We start from the raw sequence: 27,332 nt of genomic DNA, 5'->3' as shown, positions 1-27,332 counted from the left end.
TTTACATCCAATGCTTCACTCATTGGGGGAATTTTTTTTACCTCATTCTATGGATAGTTTAAACAGAACTGCAACAGGTTTCTGAATTAAATACAGTGCCACAATCAAGAGATAAGTGAACTCATTTTAGAAACTTGCCTTTGTAAAATAGAAAGTATAATTTCAAAACCCAACAAAGCTAATCCTCACCATCAGAAGTGAGGATTGCAGGCTTTGTCACATCAGGGATAAATAATGAATACATTATCCTAACTGTCTACAGAAATTTGACCTCAAGGAAAAAAAGCTTTTCCATACCAGCAGAAATTTGCTGTAGAAATGGAAACTCCATAGAGAAATTTAATTTCTGACTGAAACAATAAATGCAACACGAGGGGCATTTCCTTAAGAGAGAAATATTAATAAAATGTTTACTTTTTAGGAAACTTTCTCAACTGAAGTATACCACATGGTTTCTGAATTCCTCTTTAGCTGCAAGGAAGACTATCACAGATCATTGAAATCTTGTCAGTGATCCATTAGCTAAACCAAATTTGGTGGAAACACCAAATTGTAGAAGAGTTAAAGAATATATAAGAATGCTCGCCAACTGCTTGATGTGACTTCACTTTTCAGATGATGGAGTGAAATGGGACAGGTGATGAAGGGAAATGAGTTTTCTGGAACTATTAGCAGAATCAGACACTTGGGGTGAAGAAGAAATTCTTTAGTGTTCTGGTACATAAAACAGATTAACCTATTTTTTTTTTCCCCTTTTAAGCATTTGTTTGCTAACTGAAAGAAATACTCCATTAAGGAATATTTTATTGATGTATGTGAATCTGGACATGGAGCAAAAGACCCTCCAACCCTTCCCCAGCCTTCAGCAAGGTCTCCATAATTTTTAATCAGTCTTCATTCCTGTCTTCATTCGTGATTGTTCCAAGGTGGAGCTGGAGCTCACAGTAACTGCCAGTTGAATCCAAATAACATCTGATTAGTTTCCTGGCTCCTGGCAATCTCTTCTATGATGCAGTGCTGTTGCCACACCAAATGGAGCTTCCGATACCGCTCACGAGATAAATGGAGGGGGTTGCCCCTCCTTTAGGAGAAAATAACAAAACATGTAAGTTTGAATCAAGTAACTGTCATATCTTTATTGTTTAAATTATACTGAATGTTTGAGATGCTCTTGGAACAGGGTGGAATCACCAGGACAAGGTTTTAAAAAGTATATTTTCTCTTCAACACTGATCACTATGACCTGGATCAGTCCCTTGGCTAATGAAGCAGACACCTACTTCTTGATTCAGAAAAATAGGTCAAGTATACCAGGTGACTCAGTGGTAAAGAATCTGCCTGCACTGCAGGAGATGCAGGAGACTCAGGTTTGATCCCTGGGTCATGAAGATCCCCTGGAATAGAAAATGGAAACCTAGTCCAGTATTCTTGCCTGGAGAATCCCATGGACAGAGGAGCCTGGCGGGCTACAGTCCACAGGGTCACAAAGAGTTGGATGTGTCTGAGCATGTATGCATTGTGCTAGGAAAGACCAAATACATTTGGGTTTCCCTGGTGGCTTAGATGGTAAGGAATCTGCCTGCAATGCAGGAGACCTGGGTTCGGTCCCTGGGTTGGAGATATCCCATGGAGAAGAGAATGGCTACCCGCTCCAGTATTCTTGCCTAGAAAATTCCAGGGACAGAGGAGCCTGGCGGGCTACAGTTCACTGGGTCACAAAGAGTTGGACACTACTGAGAGACTAACAATTTCACTTTCACATACCATGGGCATTATGGGACCTCATTTAAGTCGCCAGAAAGGTTTATAACTTGACTCAGTTCTATTCAATTTTGAGTGCTAGCCTAAGTGGGTCTTTAATGGCTTTTTGGCCTCATCCAGTTTATTCAGTTTTGATTTCTGAACTTATAATGGTAGACATTAGATGTGAGGTGTCACATTAAGCCCTCAAATTATATGCTGTTCCTCAGAAATATTTGGTTGTTATTGTCTTTATGACACAACAAACTTGCTGGTGATTAGCAAGTATTTAAATAAAAGTACTCCACACCAATTCTAAGGTCACACAGATTGTAACACTGTGTAACAACTAATCCAAAATGACCGAAGTTTGTCTATTGCCAATGATGGAAAACTGTGAGATTCTCAGTCTCGAGGGCCTCACATGTCTCATTGGGTTGAGTACTTTCATATCACCTAACTAATTTAAAAATTCTGCTTCTTCACACCTTCCTGGAACAACTCAGACCTATCTTCAATCATTAACTACTTTCACCACCTAGCGTTTTTCTTCCTGAATCCAAAGACCTCCTATATACAGGTTAAAAGCTGTTACAATAAAACACAATTTCCTTTATGAACAAAGAAATTCCAAACCTCATTTAATAAACCAATTCATATTGAGTAATACACTTCAAAAGAACAAACTTTCAGTTAAACAAAGAGAGACAGTTTACGGTAAGGGGAATCTAAACTTTATCTAGATGTTCTTTATTTTTCTCATACCCATGGGTGGTACTCCAGTTGTTAACATCAGTGAGTGAGTGAGTGAAGTCGCTCAGTTGTGTCTGACTCTTTGCGACCCTGTGGACTGTAGCCCGCCAGGCTCCTCTGACCATGGGATTCTCCAGGCAGAATACTGGAGTGGGTTGCCATTTTCTTCTCCAAACATCAGTGAAGGATATAGAAAATTTCAGGATTCTAAGTATTTTTGCTAATGCTTAGGAGCAAAGGGGGCTGACATAGCTGGCTAATAAAAAGTTTCAAGTATTACAATGGAAACTATGAATATACATTTTAAACCAAGCTCCCTCACTGGACACCACAGATTCTTTTTTCTTTTATATATGTTGATATATATAATTAATATATATAAATTAAACCTTTCAAGTAATTCTAAAGAAAGGCTGATTAAAAATAATAGAGGATTCAAATTTTAGGATGACTTGGGTCTAAAAATTTTGGAGAAGTTATTACCTCAATTTGTTTTCTGTGTTTTTAGGGGGCCTCCAGGGGCATATAGGATCTTGGTTCCCCGAGCAGGGATCAAACCTGTGTCCCCTGCAGTGGAAGTGGGGAGTCTTAGCCACTGGACCGCCTGGGAAGACCCTACCCTCAAATTTTGGAGAAGCACAAAATTGTTGAAAATTATCTGTTAAACAATTTAGGATAGCATCATATTTAACATTTTCAACTTATAGCTATTTAAAATATCTCTAAATATGTAACACTAGATTTTGTGTTTAAAGACCTGCTACCATCCACGTACAATAATATGAGTAAAATTTAAAAAAAAAACTTACTTCAGGCCAGGATCTGTTTCTCCATATTCATCTAAATAAGGGGCTGGATAGGCACAGCCTCTGGCTTTACCTTCAACCAGGACCACTCTACACTCTCTGATTCTGAAGGACAAAACAAATGACAGGAATATTAGGAAGTGCGTGTATGCAAATGACAGGCACTGCATCAAGTTAATCTAGAGAAAAGAAATGGCCACGGGTGTCTTGTTAGGAATTCAGTATAAAGATAATATAAACATAGACAAGTAGACTAAAGTGTGCTTTGTCTAAATAAAAGAAAATGAACATTGCTGTTTTTGTTGACGCTACGGGAAAGGATCCATGGATTTAGGGAAATGGGGTCAGCCAGTTCGTTCCGTCGCTCAGTCGTGTCCGACTCTTTGCGACCCCATGGACTGTAGCCTACCAGGCTTCTCAGCGCATGGGATTCTCCAGGCAAGAATACTGGAGTGGGTTACCGTTTCCTTCTCCAGGGGATCTTCCCGACCCAGGGATTGAACCCGGGTCTCCCGCATTGGAGGCAGACGCTTTAACCTCTGAGCCACCAGGGAAGCTGACTAAATATACTGAAGAAAGGAAAGAGGTTGTCCTGTCTGAACCATAGGTACCCTGGAAAATAGTGGCTAGGGTTGTTTCCGCCCTCTTTCCTGACCTATGACCTTGAGGTGGGGGAGGGAACTTAACCAAAGAACAGAACATCTCCTAGTCTGATAACCCTGGGCCAGAAGAAGGTCATCTATGGAAGTGTCATGCCTTTTCTGGTTAGAGCCAGCCTCTAGGAGTACACATTATAAAGAACCACTGCAAACTTGAAGATGCCTGGGACTCTTAGAGCAGAGAAATGGAAAAATAAAAAATAATGTTTGTGTAGGGGTAAGTTCTCTAGAGAGAAATGATAAAATAAACAGTTGGAATAGGTAGTAGGTGACTTGCTGTAGATTCCTTAAAAGAAAACAGATGTTTGAACATGGCTTCCATGCACTTATTCCCCTTGTTCCAACAGATGCTGAGAAGCAGTGATTATATATTCCCCAGTGTGTGAGATGTTTGGGTTTATGTAAACAGAAACTATATTACATAGAGAGAATGGAAAGAAAAAGCACACGCATTGACTTTGAATTCCCTCTCTCAGGAACCCTTCTTTCGTAGATATGAGAGATTACTCGTCTGTTCTCAGTCATTTGCTAATACACCAGGGAAAACAATGGTTGACTGACAGCAAAGTGAAGAAAATTAAAATGTTCAAAGGACAATATAAAGTAACAATTTACACGTCCTTTGAAAATGTAAGTTTTAAGACTCTAAACTCTTTCACTCTATTTTGAGTTTTACACACTAGCAGAATAATCAATATAAAGTTTCATATTTAAGGTTTTCCACAAATAATAAAAATGTGAATAGATTCCTATTTTTTAACTACTAATTTTTGAAACTATTTCAATTGCATGTGAATAACAAGTCTATGCTCTAACTTCTGACAGATCATATCCTATCAACATACTGTGCTGCCATAATGGCCTCTAGACTGGACTCAAATTCCCTCAGTTCATTATGAAGCATCCTACTTACTTTAGGAAAATGCAGACTCCAGCACCACAGTGAAGTGCATGAAAAATGCAAGCTCCCACCTCTTCCCCATTTACGATTTCTTGGCAACAAATGTTCTGAGAACATAGTATGGCTCCGCAGAAAAGACAGAGGACAGGGTGCTTTCGCTCGTCATCTGCAGACCGTGGGCACCTCAAAAGGGAAGAAAGCATTTAATATGATGGAGAAACAATAAAAGCAAGATAACCAGTTAGCAATGGATATATAATATTTAGCAGTGTTTCAGATGTATTAGCAGTGCTTTCAGCACTGGCAGCTTTGCAGTGAAGCAAGCTCTAAAAGACAAGGAAATGTTTAATTAGATGATTCTTCTTTAATATTTCTCCTTAAGACAACAAAAAGTCTTCTGATTAATCCATAGTAAGAAACTATTTTTGAATATGATTCTGGTGATTTCCCATAGAGTCTGGCAATTAAATATGCCTTGAGATTGAGATGCATTTAGAGAATTCAGTCTTCATTGGACATGACTGATTTATAGCCAATTTCCCCCCTCTGGATTGGTTCAGTCAAGTTTGTGTCCCTAATGTTGGCGCAATATGACCTTGAAGGTATATATAGCTGTGGCGGTTGTTTTAACCACAATTTTTAGTAAGGGTTTGAACATATTTCCCCAACTTCTTTGGAGTATTAAGATCTTTAGACTTGAAAAGGGGAGACTGCAGTCTTTGAGTTGAAGCACCTTCCAACCCAGAAACACAGTCAAGTCTTTGGAAGGAAAAAGTAACAAAGTTGATTTGCTTGAACTAAATAAGTAGTACTATGAGATTTGGCCATTTGACACAGTGATATGACAGATCTTTGCTATAAATGACCCCTAAGGGGTGTATCACTCTATATTAAAGTGATAATTGCTATCTCTGAAAAGGAGCGCTTTATATTCCTATCTGCTATATAATGGATATAAAGCAAACATCAATTTGCACAGCAAAAAATAAATGCAATCCCAGGAAAGATCTAGTGATGCCCACAGTTGGGTTAGAATAAAGAGCACCAACACAAATTTTTATTAGGGTATTAACAATTTATTCTCTGAAGTCCAGTGTCTTAGGCAAGATAAGAAAACCACCATTGTCTATACAGGAGCAGGGGGACTCTGTGCACAGGTATTCCATTCCTGTCTCCTACAGATGTGGGGATTAGTTTCACTTCCAGTATGTTGCTCTTTTTGGATAAAGCCAGCATTTTCTTTCACATTTAGCACAGAATGACTGAACTCCATCCTATAGAGGAAAATGGGGATGATGCCTAAAACACAGTCACTGAGCAGCCACACTTCTACCTAGAAATGATTCAGTTTTAATGAAAACTGGTAGTAAAAATAAAACTGGAAGAGAACATAATATTTATTTTCATTTTTACTTGAAACCAATAATATCTAATATCACCCAGGAGAATCTTCACTTGGATTAATGATTAACATTCTTCTCAGATCTTCCTAAGAGCCAACTGCATGACACTCTTGAATGAAGCCAATATTTATTCACTGGACCTCTGTGGTACCAATGCAGCCCTAAGATTAGGACAATCACTGAATTTGGATCTGGATGCAATCTTTGAAATCATCCAGCTAATTTTTCAAGGGCTGAGAGGTAAGTGATAAAACCACTTCTTTAGCTGGCTGACTTTAATCTGCATGAGACAAGCAGCAAGGAAGCTGATATTGAAGTAAATTCTAACTGGGAATAGAGGCTGAGGAATGCGCTGCCCAAGCTCCTGCTGGGTGGGCCAGTTATATCCCCTGGCTTTGTGGCTCAAATGCAATGGCTATAACTAAGTAAGACAATTTTGTTAGTCATCCTGTAGGGCTGTGATGCTCAGAGCAGGCCAAAGGAGGGCTCTTCAAGCCCTTAAAATGACCCTAAAATGCAATCTCTCCTTTGGTTCCTTCAAGTGACAGCAAGTTATTTAACATATAACTAAAGACTACTAATAAGTCATCTTACAGATAGAGGCAGTCACCTGGAATTACTAATTGGTATCCTTAAATTTGAGAGTTATTTATGTTTAGTGAGAGACCTAATTAGATTTACTAAGAAGTTTAGTTGTTGCACAATGCTTGGGAATATTATAAAACACCCAACTGAGCTTTGGAATTTCTGCAATTTGGGGACAGGATGCTTCATTAACGGTACATTCTCAACTGAGTCTTGAACAGGCTTTGATTTTCAGACTACTGGGATTCTTGCCTTTTAATTATAAGTTACTGCTACTTTCATGTCTGATTTGCTATGGGTGTTGTGTGTAATGCCATTGGAGCATCAAGGATACATAATTGAATCAATTGTAGCTTTGGGTCATTATTTCCAAGATGATGCACTATGATTCCAATATGAAATATTCACACACCGGTGGCTAGATATGAATTTGATTTCTCCATTCAGTGACATTTTACCGGTGCTGTGCTGTTCTTCATCTTATGCTAGTCAAATAACTTGCATCATATTAAAGATGGTAATTGCAAAATGAAAATTACTGTTAACTTCATAGAACATAATTTCATCATATAGAAATATGGGTTTAAGCTCATGTTGTTCTCTTACAGAAGTAACTAACAGGTAATTCACACATAGTATTAGCAATGAATATAACGTAACTTGTTTATACTGCTTCTCACTAGTCTTTATCAGACAATATTTTTTGATTTGGAAGTGATCAATGAAAGGGAAGAAGATAAAAGGAAGTTTGAGAAACACTGCTTTAGAACAGTGTTTAATCTGATTGAGGTGGGAGGAACATGGTGCCAAGAAAGGAGTGTATTCCTCTTTCCAGTACCCAGGCTCAAATCTGAATCACAGGGTTATCTGTCTTACTGTTATAATTACTGTTACATAATACTGGGCTTCCATATAAGATTGTGTCTGGAAAAAAAAAAGAATTCTTCAGCGTTATTTCAGTGCATGAAAATGGTCACCACAGTGTAATGCATGGAAAACAGTGTCTAAAAACACATGTATAAAAGATATTTCCAAGAGTGTTACTTGCTTGCGAAGCTGAGAACAGCGCGGTTCCTCTACCAGAACAACTACTAATCTGGTAAAAACTGTCTGAAGCAATTATTTTGGGAACTGAGTCTGGACAAACACTTGCAGTGTCCAAAGGAGTGCCTGACAGAAAAGAGGCTGGTAACTTTCAGCGAATTTTGGCATTTTATAGAGAGATTATCATCCTTATCCCCAAGCTCCATAGCAGGTAGCTATGGGGGTGGCTGCCCACAATCATGGTGCAGTGTGTTGCTGCCAAGGTGGACAAGAAGGACCTTGTCCTAAAAAAAATCAGGGTTGTAAGCTTAATTTTGCCTGACAGTTCACTGAGGGGCTGGCACAGGGACTGGCCATTGTTTCAACTCCCATGGGCTGAAGCAGCTTTCTTGGCAATGATGATAGTAGAGAGGATTTAATGAGGCAAAACAGTCTATATTTTTCATTCTCTTTTTTTTTTTTCTTATTGGATCCAGGCATTTAAGGAAATCTCTGTCAGTTATTGGCTGACCACAGAGATAATGGAACAGAGATTTTAGTTCCAGAACACACAACAGTGAGTAGAGTCTTTGCAAAAAAGGCTTGGAAAAGTCACTAAAACAAATGTAACTATAGCCTTTACCAGCAACAATGGCAGTTCCTAGGATGGGGGGGGCTCTAATTTCCAGAGTTATTACATGACAATACTCAAAATGTCCCATTCTCAGGAAAACTTACAAAGAAATGGAAAAGTATGGCTCACTCATAGGAAAAAAAAGAGATTGAAAGAAATTACCCCTAAGGAAGTCCAACACACTAAAAACAAAGACTTTAACTCTCTTAAATACGCTCTTTGAAAGAAACCATTGATTAAAAAAAAAAAACTAAGGAAATTAGGAAAATATATGAAAGAGTAGGGAATATCAGTAAAGAGTAATTATAAAAAGGAAACAAATGGAAAACACAATAGCAGAAATTAAAAGCTTACAAAGGGGTTGAATAGAATGCAGAAGAAATAGTAAATTTTCAGTTCAGTTCAGTGCAGTCAGTCAGTCATGTCCGACTCTTTGCGGCCCCATGAACTGCAACACGCCAGGCCTCCCTGTCCATCTCCAACTCACAGAATTTATTCAAACTCATGTCCATTGAGTAGGCGATGACATCCAACCATCTCGTCCTGTTGTCTCCTTCTCCTCCCGCCTTCAATCTTTCCCAGCGTCAGGGTCTTTTCCAATGAGTCAGTTCTTCGCATCAAGTGGCCAAAGGATTGGAGTTTCAGCTTCAACATCAGTCCTTCCAATGAATATTCAGGACTGATTTCCTTTAGGATGGACTGGCTGGATCTCCTTGCAGTCCAAGGAACTCTCAAGAGTCTTCTCCAACACCACAGTTCAAAAGCATCAACTCTTCGGTGCTCAGTTTTCTTTATAGTCCAACTCTCATGCATACATGATCACTGGAAAAACCAAAGCTTCTACTAGATGGACCTTTGCTGACAAAGTAATGTCTTTGCTTTTCAATATGCTGTTTAGGTTGGTCATAACTTTTCTCCCAAGGAGCAAGTGTCTTTTAATTTCATGGCTGTAGTCACCACCTGCAGTTTTTGGAGTCCCCAAAAATAAAGTCTGTCACTGTTTCCACTGTTTCCCCATCTATTTGCCATGAAGTGATGGGACCAGATGCCATGATCTTAGTTTTCTCAATGTTGAGTTTTAAGCCAACATTTTCACTCTCCTTTCACTTTCATCAAGAGGTTCTTTAGTTCTTCTTCGCTTTCTGCCATGAGGGTGGTGTCATCTGCATATCTGAGGTTATTGGTATTTCTCCCGGCAATCTTAATTCCAGTTTATGCTTCATCCAGTCCAGCATTTCTCATGATGTACTCTGCAAAAAAGTTAAATAAGCAGGGTGACAATATACAGCCTTGACATACTCCTTTTCCTCTTTGGAACCAGTCTGTTGTTCCATGTCCAGTTCTGACTGTTGCTTCCTGACCTGCATACAGATTTCTCCAGAGGCAGGTCAGGTGGTCTGGTATTCCCACCTCTTTCAGAATTTTCCACAGTTTGTTGTGGTCCATACAGTCAAAGGCTTTTGCAAAGTCAATAAAGCAGAATTAGATATTTTTCTGGAACTCTTGCTTTTTCGATGATCCAGAGGATGCTGGCAATTTGATCTTGGTTCCTCTGCCTTTTTAAAATCCAGCTTTCACGTACTGTTGAAGCCTGGCTTGGAGAATTTTGAGCATTACTTTACTAGCATGTGAGATGAGTGCAACTGTGTGGTAGTTTGAGCATTCTTTGGCATTGCCTTTCTTTGGGATTGGAATGAAAACTGACCTTTTCCTGTCCTGTGGCCACTGCTGAGTTTTCTAAATATGCTGATATATTGAGTGCAGCACTTTCACAGCATCATCTTTTAGGATTTGAAATAGCTCAACTGGAATTCCATCACCTCCACTAGCTTTTTTTGTAGTGATGCTTCCTAAGGCCCACTTGACTTCCCATTCCAGGATGTCTGGCTGTAGATTGGTGATTACACCATCGTGATTATCTGGGTCGTGAAGATTTTTTTTGTATAGTTCTGTGTATTCTTGCCACCTGTTCTTAATATCTTCTGCTTCTGTTAGGTCCATACCATTTCTGTCCTTTAGTGTGCCCATCTTTGCATGAAATGTTCCCTTGGTATCTCTGATGTTCTTGAAGAGATCTCTAGTCTTTCCCATTCTATTGTCTTCCTCTATTTCTTTGCATTGATCACTGAGGAAGGCTTTCTTATCTCTCCTTGCTATTCTTTGGAACTCTACATTCAAATGGGTATATCTTTCCTTTTCTCCTTTGCCTTTCACTTTCCTTCTTTTCATAGCTATTTGTAAGGCCTCTTCAGACAACCATTTTGCCTTGTTGCATTTCTTTTGCTTGGGGTTGTCTTGATCTCTGCCTCCTGGACATGTCATCCATCCATAGTTCTTCAGGTACTCTGTCTATCAGATCTAATCCCTTGAATCTATTTGTCACTTCCACTGTGTAACTGTAAGGGATTTGATTTAGGTCATACCTGAATACTAAACCATTTCCTTATTTTTTCAATTTAAATCTGAATTTGGCAATAAGGAGTTCATGGTCTGTGCCACAGTCAGCTCCTGGTCTTGATTTTGCTGACTGTATAGAGCTTCTCCATCTTTGGCTGCAAAGAATATAATCAATCTGATTTCAGTACTGACCATCTGATGATGTCCATGTGTAGAGTCTTCTTTTGTGTTGTTGGAAGAGAGTGTTTGCTATGACCAGTACGTTCTCTTGGCAAAACTCTATTAGCCTTTGCCCTGATTCATTCTGTACTCCAAGGCCAAACTTGCCCTTTACTTCAGGTATTTCTTGACTTCCTACTTTTGCATTCCAGTCCTCTATAATGAAAAGGACATCTTTTTTGGGTGTTAGTTCTAGAAGGTCTTGTAGGTCTTCATAGAACCGTTTCAACTTCAGCTTCTTCAGCATTACTAGTCGGGGCATAGACTTGGATTACTGTGATACTGAATGGTTTGCCTTGGAAACAAACAGAGATCATTCTGTCATTTTTGAGATTGCATCCAAGTACTGTGTTTTGGATTCTTTTGTTGACTATGATGGCTACTCCATTTCTTCTAAGGGATTCTTGCCCACAGTAGTAGATACAATGGTTATCTGAGTTAAATTCATCCATTCCAGTCCATTTTAGTTTGCTGATTCCTCAAATGTCGATGTTGACTCTTGCTATCTCCTATTTGACTACCTCCAATTTGCCTTGATTCATGGACCTCACATTCCACATTCCTATCCAATTCCAGGTTCCTCTGTAGGTTCCTAGTGAATTTTAAGGCAGGGCAATTGAAATTATGGAGTCAGAGGAACAGACCAATAAAAAAGGATGAAGAAAAAGGAACAGAGACTAAGGCATTAATGGAACACCATCAAGCACACCAATATACACATGCATTACAAAAGTCCAAGATAAACAGAGAGGAAGAAAATTTGAAGAAATACTAATAATGGCTAACAACTTCTCAAATTTGTTGAAATATACGAGTCTACACATCCAAAAATCAAACTGAACTACAAGCAGGATAAATTCAGAGATCCACACTTAGGCATGTTATAACCAAACTGTTAAAAGCCAGGACAAAGAGAGAAGTTTGAAAGCAGCTAAAGAGAAGCAACTTATCCCATACAAGAGATCCTCAATAAAATCAACTGCTGGTTTCTCATCAGAAACCATGGAGGCTAGAAAATAGTATGATGACACATTTAATGTGCTCAAACTAAAAAAACTATCAACCAAGAATCTGATATCTGGCAAAACAATCCTTCAAAAATAAGGAAGAGAGGTGGTCCTAAGATGGCGGAGGAATAGGATGGGGAGACCACTTTCTCCCGCACAAATTCATCAAAAGAACATTTGAACACTGAGTAAATTCCACAAAATAGCTTCTGAATGCTGGCAGAAGACATCAGGCACCCAGAAAAGCAGCCCGTTGTCTTTGAAAGAGGTAGGAAAAAATATAAAAGATAAAAAGAGAGGCGAAAGAGATAGGGATGAAGATCCATCAGGGGAAGGGAGTCTTAAAAAAGAGAGAAGATTCCAAACACCAGGAAACACTCTCACTGGCAAGTCTGTGGCGAGCCTTGGAACCTCAGAGGTTAACATAACCAAGAGGAAAAATAAATAAATAATTAAAACCCACAGATTACATGCCCAACGGTAACTCGCACAGGAGAAGCAGCGCAAGCACCCGCATCCGCCACTAACGAGCGGGGGCTGGGCAGGGAAGTGCGGGCTACAGTGCTTAGAGTAAGGCCTGAATGGCCTGAGGGCAATCTGAGGGAACTAACTTGAGATAGCAAACCAGACTGTGGGATAGCTATCCCACAAAAAACCCTAACCTAAGACACTGCCAGGCCCGCTCAGAGAACCAAGGACTGATCAGAGCTAGCCGGCTGTGGACTGGCCCATCCCCCGCTGGAGACAGGCAGGCGAGGGCAGCCAGAGCCAGAAGCGGGCAATCGCAGCACCAGAGAGGCATCATCTACCAAACTGCAAGCAGGCTTTGTTGCTAACCAAGACTTCTTGGGATTCTGGATGGTTGACACCCACTGGGAGGGTCACAGCCAGAGATCAGCTCCCCAGAAGAGACATATGGCACACCTGAGAAGGTGCGCCAGTTGTACACCCACAAAACCGGGTGGCAGGGACGGGGGAGGCGATAAGTCGCAGCCTTCAATTGGGGTTGACTGTGCTCGCCAAGCACCTGGTCACCTGAGCTGCTTGGACCTGGGAAGGGCACAAAACGCAGGCCCAATCGAGTGTGCCTTTGTGGATATCCGAGTACCTGAATCTGAGCAGCTTAGACCTGGGAAGTGCATACAACTCAGGGCCGGCCTCAGACAGTTCCCAGCAGAGCAACCTAGAGCCTAAGCAGTGTAGACAGGGAAAGCACACACGCCGTGAGCGGGGGCAAATCCAGTGGCCGAGACACTGCGAGCACACACCAGTGTTATTTGTTTGCAGTGTTCCTTTCTCCCCACAGCACAACTGTGAGCCTAAAAAAGTGTCCACCACCGCCCCCTTGTGTCAGGGTGGAAATTAGACACTGAAGAGACCAGCAAACAGAAGAAGCTAAAACAAACAGAGGGAACCGCCTTGGAAGTAACAGGTGCAATAGATGAAAAACCTGTAGTTAGCACCAACTACATGGGAAGGGGCCTATAGATCTTGAGAAGTATAAGCCGGATCAAGGAACTATCTGAAAATGAACTGACCCCACACTGTCCACAACAACAACAGAGAAAGTCCTAGATATATTTTTACTATTATCATTAAAAAATTTTTTTAAACAAATTAAAAAAAAATTTAAGTCCTCTCTTGCTCCTTTAATTTTCATTTTTATAACCTACTATTACTTTGCAAAAAAAAGACCCTATTTTTTAAAGCAAACTTCATATATGTATATATTTTATAATTTTTGTGACTTTGTTTTTTTCTTTAATATTTTATTTTTGAGAATCCAACCTCTACTCTAGATTTTTCATCTTTGCTTTTTGGTATTTGTTATCAATTTTGTACCTTTAAGAACCCAAACTTCAGTACCCATTTTTACTTGGGAGCGAGATTACTGGCTTGACTGCTCTCTCCCCCTTTGGACTCTACTTTTTCTCCACCAGGTCGCCTCTAGCTCCTCCCTCCCCCTTCTCTTCTCTACCCAACTCTGTGAATCTCTTTGTGTGTTCCTGACTGTGGAGAACACTTAGGGAACTGGTTACTGGCTGGATCTGTCTCTTTCCTTTTGATTCTCCCCTTTATCCTCCTAACCACCTCTGTCTCCCTCCTCCGTCTTCTCTTCTCTGTAAAACTCCATGAACATCTCTGAGGGGTCCAGACTGGGGAGAGCACATAGGGAAGTGATTACTGGCTAGCTTGCTCTCTCCTCTTTTGATTCCCACTCTTCTCCTCCTGGTCACCTCTATCTCCCTGCTCCCTCTTCTCTTTTCCATGTAACTCTGTGAACCTCTCTGGGTGTCCCTCTCTGTGGAGAAACTTTTCATCTTTAACCTAGATGTTTTATCATTGGTGCAGTATAGATGGAGAAGTCTTGAGGCTACTGTAAGAATAAGACTGAAAGCCAGAAGCAGGAGGCTTAAGTCCAAATCCTGAGAACACCAGAGAACTCCTGAATCCAGGGAACATTAATCAATAGGAGCTCATCAAACGCCTCCACACCTACACTGAAACCAAGCACCACCTAAGGGCCAACAAGTTCCAGAGCAAGACGTACTATGCAAATTCTCCAGCAACACAGGAATATAGCCCTGAGCTTCAACATACAGGCTGCCCAAAGTCACACCAAACCCACTGACACCTCATAAACTCATTACTGGACACTTCATTGCATTGAGAAGATGCAAGAAAGTTTAACAAGGACCTAGACGAAATAAAAAAGAGTCAATATATAATGAATAATGCAATAAATAAGATAAAAAACACTCTGGAAGGAACCAACAGTAGAATAACAGAAGCAGAAGATAGGATAAGTGAGGTAGAAGAGAGAATGGTAGAAACAAATAAAACAGAGAGGAAAAAAGAAAAATGAATTAAAAGAAATGAGGACAATCTCAGAGCCCTCTGGGACAATGTTAAATGCTCCAACATTCAAATCATAGGAGTCCCAGAAGAAGACAAAAAGAAAGACAATGAGAAAATAGATGAGGAGATAATAGTTGAAACGTCCCTAAAATGGGGAAGGAAATAATCACCCAAGTCCAAGAAACCCAGAGAGTTCCAAACAGGATAAACCCAAGGCAAAACACCCCAAGACACATATTAATCAAATTAACAAAGAGCAAACACAAAGAATAAATATTAAAAGCAGCAAGGGAGAAACAACAAATAACACACAAGGGGATTCCCATAAGGATAACAGCTGATCTTTCAACAGAAACTCTTCAGGCCAGGAGGGAATGGCAAGACACACTTAAAGTGATGAAAGAAAATAACCTACAGCCCAGATTACTGAACCCAGCAAGGATCTCATTGAAATATGAAGGAGAAATCAAAAGCGTTACAGACAAGCAAAAGCTGAGAGAATTAAGCATCACCAAACCAGCTCTCCAACAAATGCTAAAGGATCTTCTCTAGAAAGGAAACACAGAAAGGGTATATAAACTTGAACCGAAAACAATAAAGTAAATAGAAACGGGATCATACTTATCCATAATCACCTTAAATGTAAATGGGGTGAATGCCCCAACCAAAAGACAAAGACTGGCTGAATGGATACAAAAACAAGACCCCATATATGTTGTCTACAAAAGACCCACCTCAAAACGAGGGACACATACAGACTGAAAGTGAAGGGCTGGAAAAAGATATCCACGCAAATAGAGACCAAAAGAAAGCGGGAGTAGCAATACTCATATCAGATAAAATAGACTTAAAAAAAAAAGCCTGTGAAAAGAGACAAAGATGGACACCACATAATGATCAAAGGATCAATCCAAGAAGATATAACAATTATAAATATATATGCACGCAACATAGGAGCACTGCAATATGTAAGACAAATGCTAACGAGTATAAAAGAGGAAATTAACAATAACACAATAATAGTGGGAGACTTTAATACCCCACTCACTCCTATGGATAGATCAACTAAACAGAAAATTAACACGGAAACACAAACTTTAAATGGTACAATAGACCAGTTAGACCTAATTGATACCTATAGGAAATTTCACCCCAAAACAATGAATTTCACCTTTTTCTCAAGCACACACGGAACCTTCTCCAGGATAGATCACATCCTGGGCCATAAATCTAGCCTTGCTAAATTCAAAAAAATTGAAATCATTCCAAGCATCTTTTCTGATCACAATACAGTAAGATTAGATCTCAATTACAGGAGAAAAACTATTAAAAATCCCAACACATGGAGGCTGAACAACATGCTGCTGAATAACGAACAAATCATAGAAGAAATCAAAAAAGAAATAAAAATATGCATAGAAACGAATGAAAATGAAAACACAACAACCCAAAACCTGTGGGACACTGTAAAAGCAGTGCTAAGGGGAAGGTTCATAGCAATACAAGCATACCTCAAGAAACAAGAAAAAAGTCAACTAAATAACCTAATTCTACACCTAAAGCAACTAGAAAAGGAAGAAATGAAGAACCCCCGGGTTAGTAGAAGGAAAGAAATCTTAAAAATTAGAGCAGAAATAAATGCAAAAGAAACAAAAGAGACCATGGCAAAACTCAAATCAATAAAATTAGAAATGAAAATGGAGAGATCACAACGGACAACACAGAAACACAAAGGATCATAAGAGACTACTATCGGCACCTATATGCCAATAAAATGGACAACTTGGAAGAAATGTACAAATTCTTAGAAAAGTACAACTTTCCAAAACTGAACCAGAAAGAAACAGACAGTCTTAACAGACCCATCACAAGCATGGAAATTGAAACTGTAGTCAGAAACTTCCAGCAAACAAAATCCCAGGAACAGAGGGCTTCACTACTGAATTCTACCAAAAATTTAGAGAAGAGCTAACACCTATCCTACTCAAACTCTTCCAGAAAATTGCAGAGGAAGGCAAACTTACAAACTCATTCTATGAGGCCATCATTACCCTAATACCAAAGCCGGACAAAGATGCCACAAAAAAAGAGAACTACAGGCCAATATCACTGATGAACATAGATGCAAAAATCCTTAGCAAAATTCTAGTAAACAGAATCCAGCAACACATTGAAAAGATCATACATTGTGACCAAGTGGGTTTTATCCCAGGGATGCAAGGATTCTTCAATATCTGCAAATCAGTCAATGTAATACACCACATTAACAAATTGAAAAATAAAAACCATATGATTATCTCAATAGATGCAGAGAAAGCCTTTGACAAAATTCAACATCCATTTATGATAAAAACCCTCCAGAAAGCAGGAATAGAAGGAAGATACCTCAACATAATAAAAGCTATATATGACAAACCCTCAGCAAACATTATCCTCAATGGTGAAAAACTGAAAGCATTTCGCCTAAAGTCAGGAACAAGACAAGGGTGCCCACTCTGACCACTACTATTCAACATAGTTTTGGAAGTTTTGGCCACAGTAATCAGAGCAGAAAAAGAAAAAGGAATCCAAACTGGAAAAGAAGTACAACTCTCACTGTTTGCAGATGACATGATCCTCTACATAGAAAACCCTAAAGATTTCACCAGAAAATTACTAGAGCTCATTAATGAATATAGTAAAGTTGCAGGATATAAAATCAACACACAGAAATCCCTTGCATTCCTATACACTAATAATGAGAAAACAGAGAAATTAAGGAAACAATTCCATTCACCATTGCAACAAAAAGAATAAAATACTTAGGAATATATCTTCCTAAAGAAAGAAGGACTGATGCTAAAGCTGAAACTCCAATACTTTGGCCACCTTGTGCGACGAGTTGACTCACTGGAAGAGTCTGATGCTGGGAGGGCTTGGGGGTGGGAGGAGACGGGGATGACAGAGAATGAGATGGCTGGATGGCATCACCTACTCGATGGACATGAGTTTGAGTGAACTCCGGGAGTTGGTGATAGACAGGGAGGCCTGGTGTGATTCATGGGGTCGCAAAGAGTCGGACACGACTGAGCGACTGAACTGAACTAACTGAAAGAAAGAAAAGACCTATATATAGAAAACTATAAAACACTGTTGAAAGAAATCAAAGAGGACACTAATAGATGGAGAAATATACTGTGTTTGTGGATTGGAAGAATCAATATAGTGAAAATGAGTATACTACTCAAAGCAATCTATAGATTCGATGCAATCCCTATCAAGCTACCAATGGTATTTTTCACAGAGCTAGAACAAATAATTTCACAATTTGTATGGAAATACCAAAAAACCTCAAATAGCCAAAGCAATTTTGAGAAAGAAGAATGGAACTGGAGGAATCAACCTGCCTGACTTCAGGCTCTACTACAAAGCTACAGTCACCAAGACAGTATGGTACTGGCACAAAGACAGAAATACAGATCAATGGAACAAAATAGAAAGCCCAGAGATAAATCCACACCTATAGACACCTTATCTTTGACAAAGGAGGCAAGAATATACAATGGAGAAAAGACAATCTCTTTAACAAGTGGTGCTGGGAAAACTGGTCAGCCACTTGTTAATGAATGAAACTAGAACACTTTCTAACACCATACACAAAAATAAACTCAAAATGGATTAAAGATCTAAATGTAAGACCAGAAACTATAAAACTCCTAGAGGAGAATATAGGCAAAACACACTCCAACATGAATCACAGCAGGATCCTGTATGACCCACCTCCCAGAATATTGGAAATAAAAGCAAAAATAAACAAATGGGACCTAATTAAAATTAAAAGCTTCTGCACAACAAAGGAAACTATAGGCAAGATGAAAAGACAGCCTTCAGAATGGGAGAAAATAATAGCAAATGAAGCAACTGACAAAGAATTAATCTCAAAAATATACAAGCAACTCCTGCAGCTCAATTCCAGAAAAATAAACGACCCAATCAAAAAATGGGCCAAAGAACTAAACAGATATTTCTCCAAAGAAGACATACAGATGGCTAACAAACACATGAAAAGATGCTCAACATCACTCATTATGAAAGAAATGCAAATCAAAACCACAATGAGGTACCATTTCACTCTAGTCAGACTGGCTGCTATCCAAAAGTCTACAAACAATAAATGCTGGAGAGGGTGTGGAGAAAAGGGAACCCTCTTACACTGCTGGTGGGAATGCAAACTAGTACAGCCACTATGAAGAACAGTGTGGAGATTCCTTAAAAAACTGGAAATAGAACTGCCATACGACCCAGCAATCCCACTGCTGGGCATATACACTGAGGAAACCAGAATTGAAAGAGACACGAGTACCCCAATGTTCATTGCAGCACTGTTTATAATAGCCAGGACATGGAAGCAACCCAGATGTCCATCAGCTGACGAATGGATAAGAAAGCTTTGGTACATATACACAATGGAGTATTACTCAGCCATTAAAAAGAATGCATTTGAATCAGTTCTAATGAGGTGGATGAAACTAGAGCCTATTATACAGAGTGAAGTAAGCCAGAAAGAAAAACACCAATACAATATACTAACGCATATATGTGGAATTTAGAAAGATGCAAATGCTAACCCTGTTACGAGACAGCAAAAGAGACACAGATGTATAGAACAGTCTTTGGGACTCTGTGGGAGAGGGTGAGGGTGGGATGGTTTGGAAGAATGGCATTGAAACATATATATTATCATATGTGAAACGAATCGCCAGTTCAGGGTCGATGCATGTTATAGGATGCTCGGGGCTGCTATGCGGGGATGACCCAGAGGGAGGATAAGGGAAGGAGGGAAGTGGGAGGGGGGTTCGGGAGGGGGAACTCATGTACACCCGGGGCGGCTTCATGTCAATGTATGGCAAAACCAACCAATATAATATTGTAAAATAATTAGCCTCTAATAAAAATAAAAATTAAAAAAAAAAACACAGATAACTGGCAAAGGTAAAAAAAGCTAACATAAAAGCTAATACTATTGTAGTTTTCGATACAAAACTCTTTTTTGTTGCCTGTATGATTTAAAAGGCAAATACATAAAACAATCATTAGAAATCTATGTTAACAGGCACACAGTTATAAAAATGTTAAGTCTGTGATTTCAAGAACATGAAGAGGGGAGAAAGAATCAGGAAGGAAGAGAGTTAATGTATGCTATAGAAATTAAGTTGGTATTAATTCAAACTAAACTTGGGTTGTCATCCCTATGGACACCCAGCAAAGTTGCAGGGTACAAGATCAACAGACAAAAATCAGTTGTGCTTAAATACATCAGCAATGAACAATCCAAAAAGGAAATTAAGAAAACAATTTCATTTGTAGTAGCATTCAAAACAATAAAATACCTTGGAATAAATGCAACCAAGGATGGAAAGTCTTGTACTCTGAAAACTACAAAACATCACTGAATAAAAGCAAAGAAGGCATAAGCATGGAAGGCATCCATGCTCATGGACTAGAAGACTTAATACTTACTGTTAAGAAGACAACACTCCAGAAAGTGATCTATAGATTAATGCAATCTCTATTAAAATCCCAATTGCCTCTTTTGCAGAAAAGAAAAAGTTAGTTCTCAAATTCCAAGGTCGCACATGACCTCTAAGTAGTCAAAATAATAATGAAAAAGAAAAACAAATTTGGAAAGCTCTTATGTTACAACTTCAAAACTTACTTCAAGGCTACAGTGATTACAATGATGTGGTACTAGCATAAGGATAGACATACAGAGCAATGGAACAGAACTGAGAATCCAGAAATAAAATCAAATATGTATGACCAACTGATTTTTAAAATAGGTGCCAGACTATTTAATGAGATGGCAACAACAGTCTCAAAAAATGATGCTGGGGCAACTGGAAACCAGATGAAAGAAAGAATGAAGTTGTACCTCCAACTTTATTCCAAAAATTAATTCAAAATGGATCAACAGCCAAAAGAGAAGAGCTAAAACTACAAAATTATTTGGAAAAAACATAGAGATATATCTTCATGACTTCAGATTTGGCAATAAATTCTTATACCAACAGTATAAGCAACAAAAGAAAAAATATAAAGTGGACTTTTATATATCAAAGGACATTATGAAGAATATAAAAACAACTTACAGGAGAAAATATCTGCAAATTAAAGTCTGGTAAGGGTTTAATACTCAGAAAATAAAAAGAACTCTTAAAACTCAACGACAAAAAGAAATAGTTATAAAATGGGCAAAAAACTTGAACACACATTTCTTCAAAGAACATATACAGATACATAACAAGAACACAAAAAATGTTCCACATCACTGGTCATTAAGGAAATGTGTATCAAACCACAGTGAGCTACGACTGAAGCGACTTAGCAGCAGCAGCAGGATGGCTTTAGTTAAAAAAACAAAAAAACAGAAAATAGCAAGTGTTGATGAGAATATGGAGAAACAAGGGCCCTCATACATTCTTGTGGGAGTGTAAAATGGTGCAGTCATTGTGGAAGACAGTTTAGTGGTTCCTCAAAATATTAAACATAGGATTACCATAATGATCCAACATACTACTTCCTAGGAATATATAACCTAGAAAAATTAAAATATGTGTCCAACCAGAAACTTGCACACGAATGTTTATAGTAGCATTGTTCATAACAGTCTAAAGAGGGAAACAACCTAAATGCTCATCAATGGATCAATAGATTAATAAATTTTGGTATACACGTATACAACGGATTATTTAGCCAAGAAAGAAATGAAATACTGATACATCCTACAACTTGGATGAACCTTAAAGGGATGTTAATTGAAAAAATCCAGACATAAAAGGTCACAGATTGCATGATTCCTTTTATATAATGTATTCAGAACAGGCAAATCCATGGAGATAGAAAGCAGATTATCAGTTACTAGGGAACTGGGAAAGAACGGGATGGGGAATGATTACTTAGTGGATGCAAGGTTTTTCTCTGGTGTGCTAAAAATGTTTGGAAACTAGAGAGAAATAGTTACTGTACAATATTAGCAATACACTAAATGCCAATGAATTATACAAAATTATATGTTATGTGACTTCTTCGTCAATTAAAATTTGCTAGTGGTGGTATTTACCAAATGCAAGCTCAAAAAAAAAAAAAAATTCTTCTTACCTGAAATGAGAAGCTTGATTTAGGAGGCAGCTATAGTCATCAGGAAGCTCTATCAAACTATTTCTTTTTCTAGGGTACCTAGAAATGTAATTTAAATGGCAATGAATAAACAAGCCTAGGTCAAAAACAGACCAAGTAATAGAATGGTGAATGTTTTAAAACTAATGAGAGAAAAATTCCCTAGTGGTCCTGCTTCCAATGCAGGAGGCACAGGTTCAATCCCTGGTCAGGGCACTAAGATCCTGCCACATGGCACAGCCAAAAATAAAACAAAAACCTTAGGGATTCATTTTTGCAATCCATAGTAATTTCCACTGTTGTCTAGATTTATATAAACTTTTCAGTCTAGAATTCCAGATCTTTCATCAGCAGGTTTCCTTTCCAAATCCAACTCCTACTATTTCCTAAGACTAAATTGTTCTATTATTTCTATACTGTCTAGGAAGTAATATAAAGTAGCACTTAAAAACACAATCTTTGAAATTAAACAGGCCCAGTTACAAATCCTAGATTCTGACACTCGACAAGCCACTGAACCTAACCCTGTATTTGCTGGTCTGTAGGGAGGCCTGGCGGAGAGGGCAATGGCACCCCACTCCAGTACTCTTGCCTGGAAAATCCCATGGACGGAGGAGCCTGGTAGGCTGCAGTCCATGGGGTCGTGAAGAGTCGGACATGACTGAGTGCCTTCACTTTCACTTTTCTCTTTCATGTATTGGAGAAGGAAATGGCAACCCACTCCAGTGTTCTTGCCTGGAGAATCCCAGGGACGGGGGAGCCTGGTGGGCTTCCGTCTATGGGGTTGCACAGAGTCGGACACAACTGAAGCGACTTAGCAGCAGCAGCAGCAGGGAGGCCTGGCGTGCTGTGATTCATGGGGTTGCAGAGTCAGACACGACTGAGCGACTGAACTGAACTGAACTGAAACTGAGAATAAATATATTATGCTCCCTCAGTCATAAGGTAGACTATCAATTTAGTAACACATTTTGTTTGGGGATAGGGGTGAGGAGAGAAACAGTAAATACTCATGCTGACTGAAAAAATGTTAAATGTGAATAACAGTATCAAGGAACCTCAAAGGGCTGTTGAGAACTCAATTAGATACTGAAGCAAAACATAATATACTTAGTAACTAATACATGTTTGTAAGTGTTATTTTTCATTCTCACCATACTAATAACAAAAGCCTTGCATGTATGCCCTGGGAAAGGTCATTTGAATAATATGAAATTATTATTTCATATAAAGGTCATCTGAAATAATATGAATAGTATGAAATTCTCTCCTTTAAACCCCAATCAATTCAAATTCTGTAATTCCTTCTGTGTGCAGCAAAAATTATGTCCTCTAAGGCTAAACTTATATCATTAAGAATATTTACTCTTTAACTTTCTATTAGTATTAACAGTATATTCCATATATTATTACACTTTATCTTATCTCTTGAATTTATGAATATAAATAGACTATAAACTACCTAGACCAAAACCTGTATATGCTATATATCCTTTAACTCTCCAGGAGTAATGTTAGTTTAGTACCATGCTGGGGAAACAGCAGATGTCTAACAGACACATAATGACTTTTGTGAGGCTAATAGTCCTAAAATATGTACTCATCTTTTAAACCCTTCTTGGTGATGTGAATACTACTGCCTCTGAGCACAGAAGGTGGAGCTATAATCTCTAAATCGCTAAAATTGGTTAATACATATGAGAGGAAATGTTAGCATAGGTTTCAGGGAGAAGGTAATATTTAAATTGGTCCTTAATGAAGAGATGGATTTTGATTAAGCCAAAACTTAAACGAGACAGGGGGGCTGAAGAAAACTTTTGTTGAGTAGTCTCCAAGCATATAGAAAGGAGGAGATGGGGAAGAGGGAATAGTTTTACTTATATTTTCATTCTCAAAAGGAAAAAAAAAAGTGATTTACATGAATACTGTCACTACCCTCTCATTTTAATAAGTAGTAGCTCCAAGAAACCATCTCTTCCTTTGCCTTTTAACAGGTATGCATTAGCTTAAGAAACAGGAGTTGGTAGTGCCAGACAATTTAAGAGGGAAAGGACAGTCACTCCAAGAAAAAAATCAATTGTAGGAAGAATCGAATTTTCAGCAAGACCTAACAGAAATGTAAGAAATAGTATGCTGAGTGAGAATGAAAACAGACTAGAAAGCATACTCATCAGCTAACTACTTTTGGAAACACAACTTGTAGGGAAGGACTGAGAAGTAAAACCAACCTGACTGCAGTGCTTTTTTGCTTCAAACAGTTGAGTAAGGCAGGGTCTGTACACCACCTGTATGGGAAGCAGAGAGAAAAGCAAATGGGTCATCACAACTTTAGTGCAACATTCATCGAGCCATCCTCGCTAAGCCTCTCAGCCCCTCCTTCCCATGTACTCTCTGCTAGACTTCTTTTACCTTACATCTTGCCTCTTCTTTCTTCTCCTTTTCTTTTCTCCCCTTCTGTTTTTATGTCTTCCTATTTGCTGCTGCTGCTGCGTCACTTCAGTCGTGTCCGACTCTGTGTGACCCCATAGACGGAAGCCCACCAGGCTCCCCCGTCCCTGGGATTCTCCAGGCAAGAACACTGGAGTGGGTTGCCATTTCCTTCTCCAATGTGTGAAAGTGAAAAGTGAAGTTGCTCAGTCGTGTCCGACCCCCAGCGACCCCACGGACTGCAGCCTACCAGGCTCCTCCATCCATGGGACTTTCTAGGCATGACATCCCTTCTATCCCAAACTCTATCTGATAAAACTATTCCCATTTCCTTTCCTGAAATGCTATACAACGACAAACACTCCACGGCACACGTATGCATCCCACAATTGTTAAACACTATCCTGTGGTTTTGTTTTTGTTTGCTTTTGCGAGCGAGCTCAGTTGTGTCGAACTCTGCAGTCTCATGGACTGTAGCCGGCCAGGATTCTCTGTCCATGGAATTGTCCAGGCAAGAATACTGGAGTAGCGGATCTTCCAGACCAGGGATCAAACCCAGATCTCCTGTGTCTCCTGCACTGGTAGGCAGCTTCTTTACCACTGAGCCACCTGGGAAGTCAAACACTATCCTACCTACCTCAGGTTAAAATTACTCAGTTTCAAATGTATTTCTTGTTACTACCATCTAAAACAATTTTTCCCCTCCCCATCAAATTTCAGTAGGGGAAAACAAAAAACTCATGGGACATATTAAAATGAATATCAGAATAACTCATTTTAATATGTACCACAAGTCAAAATGTTTACATTTACCATCTTTTCAAAATTAGGTAGTTACTGAACTCCGGGAGTTGGTGATGGACAGGGAGGCCTGGCATGCTGTGGTTCATGGGGTCGCAAAGAGTCAGACACGACTAAGCAACTGAACTGAACTGAAAGCGAGTAGATATTAAAAGTTCTTATCACTAGGAAAAAATTTTTTCTCATGTGAGGTGACAACAGATGCTAACTAATTTTAGTAATCATATATGTATATCAAATCACTATGTTGTACATTTGAAAATGATAGTGTTATATGTCAATTATATCTTAATAAACCTTGAAAAAAAAGGCAACTTATGTAATTTGTTGATTTGTTGCTGTTATTGTTCAGTCACTAAGTCATGTCTGACTCTTTTGCAACTCCATGGACTGCAGACTGCCAGTCCCCACTGTCCCTGGAATGGAGTGGGTTTCCATTTCTGTTTCCATAATGATCCAGATCTTCCCTACTCAGGGATTGAACCTGCGTCTCCCACATTGGCAGGCAGGTGAATTCTTTACCACCAAACCACCAGGGAAGCTCCTAAATTTGTGTTAATAGACATTCCTTACTCTATCTTTTAACACATAATATGACCAATTATAGAGACTTTAAGTATTCTGTATTCTGTTCATTCCTATATTATTTAAATTCTTTCCAGTTTTACTAAAGTATAACTGACAAAACCTAAGATATTTAAAGTATACTATGTGATGATCTGAAACACTGGGAAAAGATACCCTTCCTCCTTCGATCAACACATCTATATCTCACATATTTAGCCCTTAAGGAGGGGGTTGAAGGAGGGGGCTAGAACATTTAAGTTCTAATCTCTTAGCAAATTTCAGTTATATAATACAGTCTAATCAACTGCATCATTAAGTTCTTAGACTTTGTTATTTCCATTTTTAAATAAAGATACGTTACTTTTACTAGCAAGAAAAAGCAATATAAAAATTTTCATCTGTATTAACTGGGTTGCTTTCCAAAGAAGGCAGTAGTTCTATCCCCCAGAAGGAATTTTAAGGCATTAAATGTATTATATATCTATTAATATTACTGAAGGAAGAGGAGAAATTTAATTTGCATGCAGCCAGGAACTAAGAATATAAAACTCCCACTACCTAACTTGCAACAAATAAGATTAATAAATACAATAAAGATGTATTTTAACATCTTTAAGTTCAAGTCAGGAACTCACACACACTGACGGGAATTTAAACTAATAAAACTGATGCCGTTTACTCAACAGTTGCATCTATATCAACAGAAATGCATACATATATTAAAAGACATCTAAAATAATGTTCATTGCAACACTGTTCATAAAAATGAAATGGAAATAATCCAAATACCTATCAATAGGAGAATGGAAAAGTAAATTGTGGTATATTTATACAACTGAAAATTATACAGAAATAAAAATAGCAAACTACTGTTACATGTAATAACATGAACAAATCTCAGAAATATAATAATCTCAGAAAAAAACCAAATAGACACACTTCAAAATAGCTTCACTAAAACCCATCAACCATCTTTTCATTCAGATATAGCCACTCAATGAGCTTTTCACAATCATTAAGGACAGTAAAAGGATACTGAAAACATACATTTTACTTTAGCCTTTGTGAGATATGAAATACCTCAAAGAAGAGCTGCCCTGTAAGTTTGTCAAATCTACTTTCAATAACGTCTCAGGCGTATATATTTCTGTATTTATAATTTTTCAAAGAAAGCACACTATACTGCCCAAGTACCTGTTACCAAAGTTTTTTCCAGCACTCAAGACTGTCTGATAGCATCCTGTCTTCCTATTTATCCTCCCCCAAATCTTGTTAATTTCTTTTTTAAAGGGTTTATCTATTACTAGAAAAACTATGCTCAGTATTTTAACAAGAGGGAATCTAATAACAGAAATTGGAAATAAAGGCAACAGAAAGGCTGAGAAGCCAACCAGGA

The 27,332-nt window shown here is 38.6% G+C and overlaps 1 protein-coding gene across 1 annotated transcript in view; it reads right to left on the bottom strand.

Annotated features, from left to right (window-relative positions):
* UBR1 (ubiquitin protein ligase E3 component n-recognin 1) overlaps positions 1–27,332 on the bottom strand; it is a 150,255-nt gene continuing 122,923 nt past the window's right edge. The window contains exons 43-47 of the mRNA XM_055435348.2: positions 24,370–24,426; positions 22,124–22,201; positions 4,872–5,042; positions 3,303–3,404; positions 1–1,081 (exon numbers count right to left, since the gene is read on the bottom strand). Coding sequence (XP_055291323.2) covers positions 940–1,081; positions 3,303–3,404; positions 4,872–5,042; positions 22,124–22,201; positions 24,370–24,426 — 550 coding nt within the window. The 3' untranslated portion in view covers positions 1–939. The remainder of the gene's footprint in view (positions 1,082–3,302; positions 3,405–4,871; positions 5,043–22,123; positions 22,202–24,369; positions 24,427–27,332) is intronic.

The sequence above is a fragment of the Moschus berezovskii genome, chromosome 9, assembly GCF_049115385.1.
Source record: "Moschus berezovskii isolate FMDL1 chromosome 9, NW_MosBer_1.0, whole genome shotgun sequence".
Taxonomy (NCBI): domain Eukaryota; kingdom Metazoa; phylum Chordata; class Mammalia; order Artiodactyla; family Moschidae; genus Moschus; species Moschus berezovskii.
Note: the sequence above shows the minus strand (reverse complement) of the source record. Positions and strands in the feature narration are given on the sequence as shown.